The 1,222-nt window shown below is 57.7% G+C and overlaps 1 protein-coding gene across 1 annotated transcript in view; it reads right to left on the reverse strand.

Annotated features, from left to right (window-relative positions):
• APOBEC3H (apolipoprotein B mRNA editing enzyme catalytic subunit 3H) overlaps window positions 1–856 on the reverse strand; it is a 13,713-nt gene extending 12,857 nt beyond the window's left edge. The window contains exons 1-2 of the mRNA XM_023535922.1: window positions 554–856; window positions 243–357 (exon numbers count right to left, since the gene is read on the reverse strand). Of these exons, the coding sequence (XP_023391690.1) occupies window positions 243–357; window positions 554–566 (128 nt within the window). The 5' untranslated portion in view covers window positions 567–856. The remainder of the gene's footprint in view (window positions 1–242; window positions 358–553) is intronic.
• Between the last annotated feature and the right edge of the window lie 366 nt (window positions 857–1,222).

Genomic DNA, 1,222 nt, shown 5'->3' on the forward strand with positions numbered 1-1,222 from the left:
GGCCATTTATGTTCCGTTCAATAACAAGATTTGGTTAATGTGTCGAGATGGGAGGAAGTAGTGGGGTGCTCCTTCACGGAAGGAGAGGGAGATATTGGGGGTGGAGGGCGGAAGTGGGCCTAGGCGATGACCAGAGTGGGGTGGAGGACATGCAGGAAGGCGAGGGGGGTCGAGAAGGGGAGGGCAGGGGAGGGTGAGGAGCAGGGGTGAGGGGACCCGAGGGGGCCTGAGGAACCTCTCACCTGAGGATTTCGTTAAGCTTTCTTAACACAAACTTATAATTTCGATGCACTTTCTTCCAACACCTGAAGGGCATTCCCTGGTTGTCCACGAAGTTTTCCCAACAGTATTTAAAATCTGAGATAAAGGGGTGAACGCGGTCAGGATCTGCACAGGAGCCCCGCAGGGCCAGGTCCCCTACCTGCCAGGGGCCGTCACCCCTGCCTCCGTTTCCCAAGTTCCCCTCCCACGCACTCTCTCTGGGGCGCTCCAGGTCCCCACTACCTGGTCCTAACCCCTCCCACTGCCCTGCCCCAGCTCCCTCTGCCCTCACCGTGAAAGGACATGGCGTCCAGCTGGACCCCTAAGCGGTCCAGCTCCTGAAGTCCCTGCCGGAACGCTGGTTTCCAGAAGTAGTAGATTCGGGAGACAAAGATGCTCAGCCTGACGTTCTTGTGATTGCTCAGGAAAATGGCTATCTCCTCTGCACAGGTGGAGCAGGGGCTCCAGGATAGGAACCAGGTGACATCGTAATGTTCATAAGGAGACAGCTTCTCGGCACGGAACCAATTCAGGAAGCGGAGTTCTGCGTGGTAGGACTCCGTCCCACAGAACTGGGAGAGATGGAGAAGGGAGGGGGACACTCTGGGCTGGCAGAGCAGGCGTGTGGCAGGGCTGGGGACGTGGGGACGAGGGGCCAGGGAGCAATAGTCTCAGAGGCATGTTACTGAGCGGTTGATTGGTTTTCTTAATCTCTCCCCTCCCCTCTGTTTTCACGTAGTCTTTCTTGCCACACTCATCCACTCGTTCATTCATTCCGACATTCATTATCCCAGTCATTCATGCTACATGCATTCCGAGTGCCTGCTCCAGGCCAGGCCTCTGGGGTGCAGGCTTGTTCCCTGGGTGCTGTCTGCCGGGGAAGGCCACAGAGCTGCGCTGTCCACCGGGGAGCCGCCGGCCACGCGTGTCCACCGCGCTCTTGAAATGGGGCAAGTATGAA

This window comes from Pteropus vampyrus, unplaced genomic scaffold, assembly GCF_000151845.1.
Source record: "Pteropus vampyrus isolate Shadow unplaced genomic scaffold, Pvam_2.0 Scaffold145, whole genome shotgun sequence".
Lineage (NCBI taxonomy): Eukaryota > Metazoa > Chordata > Mammalia > Chiroptera > Pteropodidae > Pteropus > Pteropus vampyrus.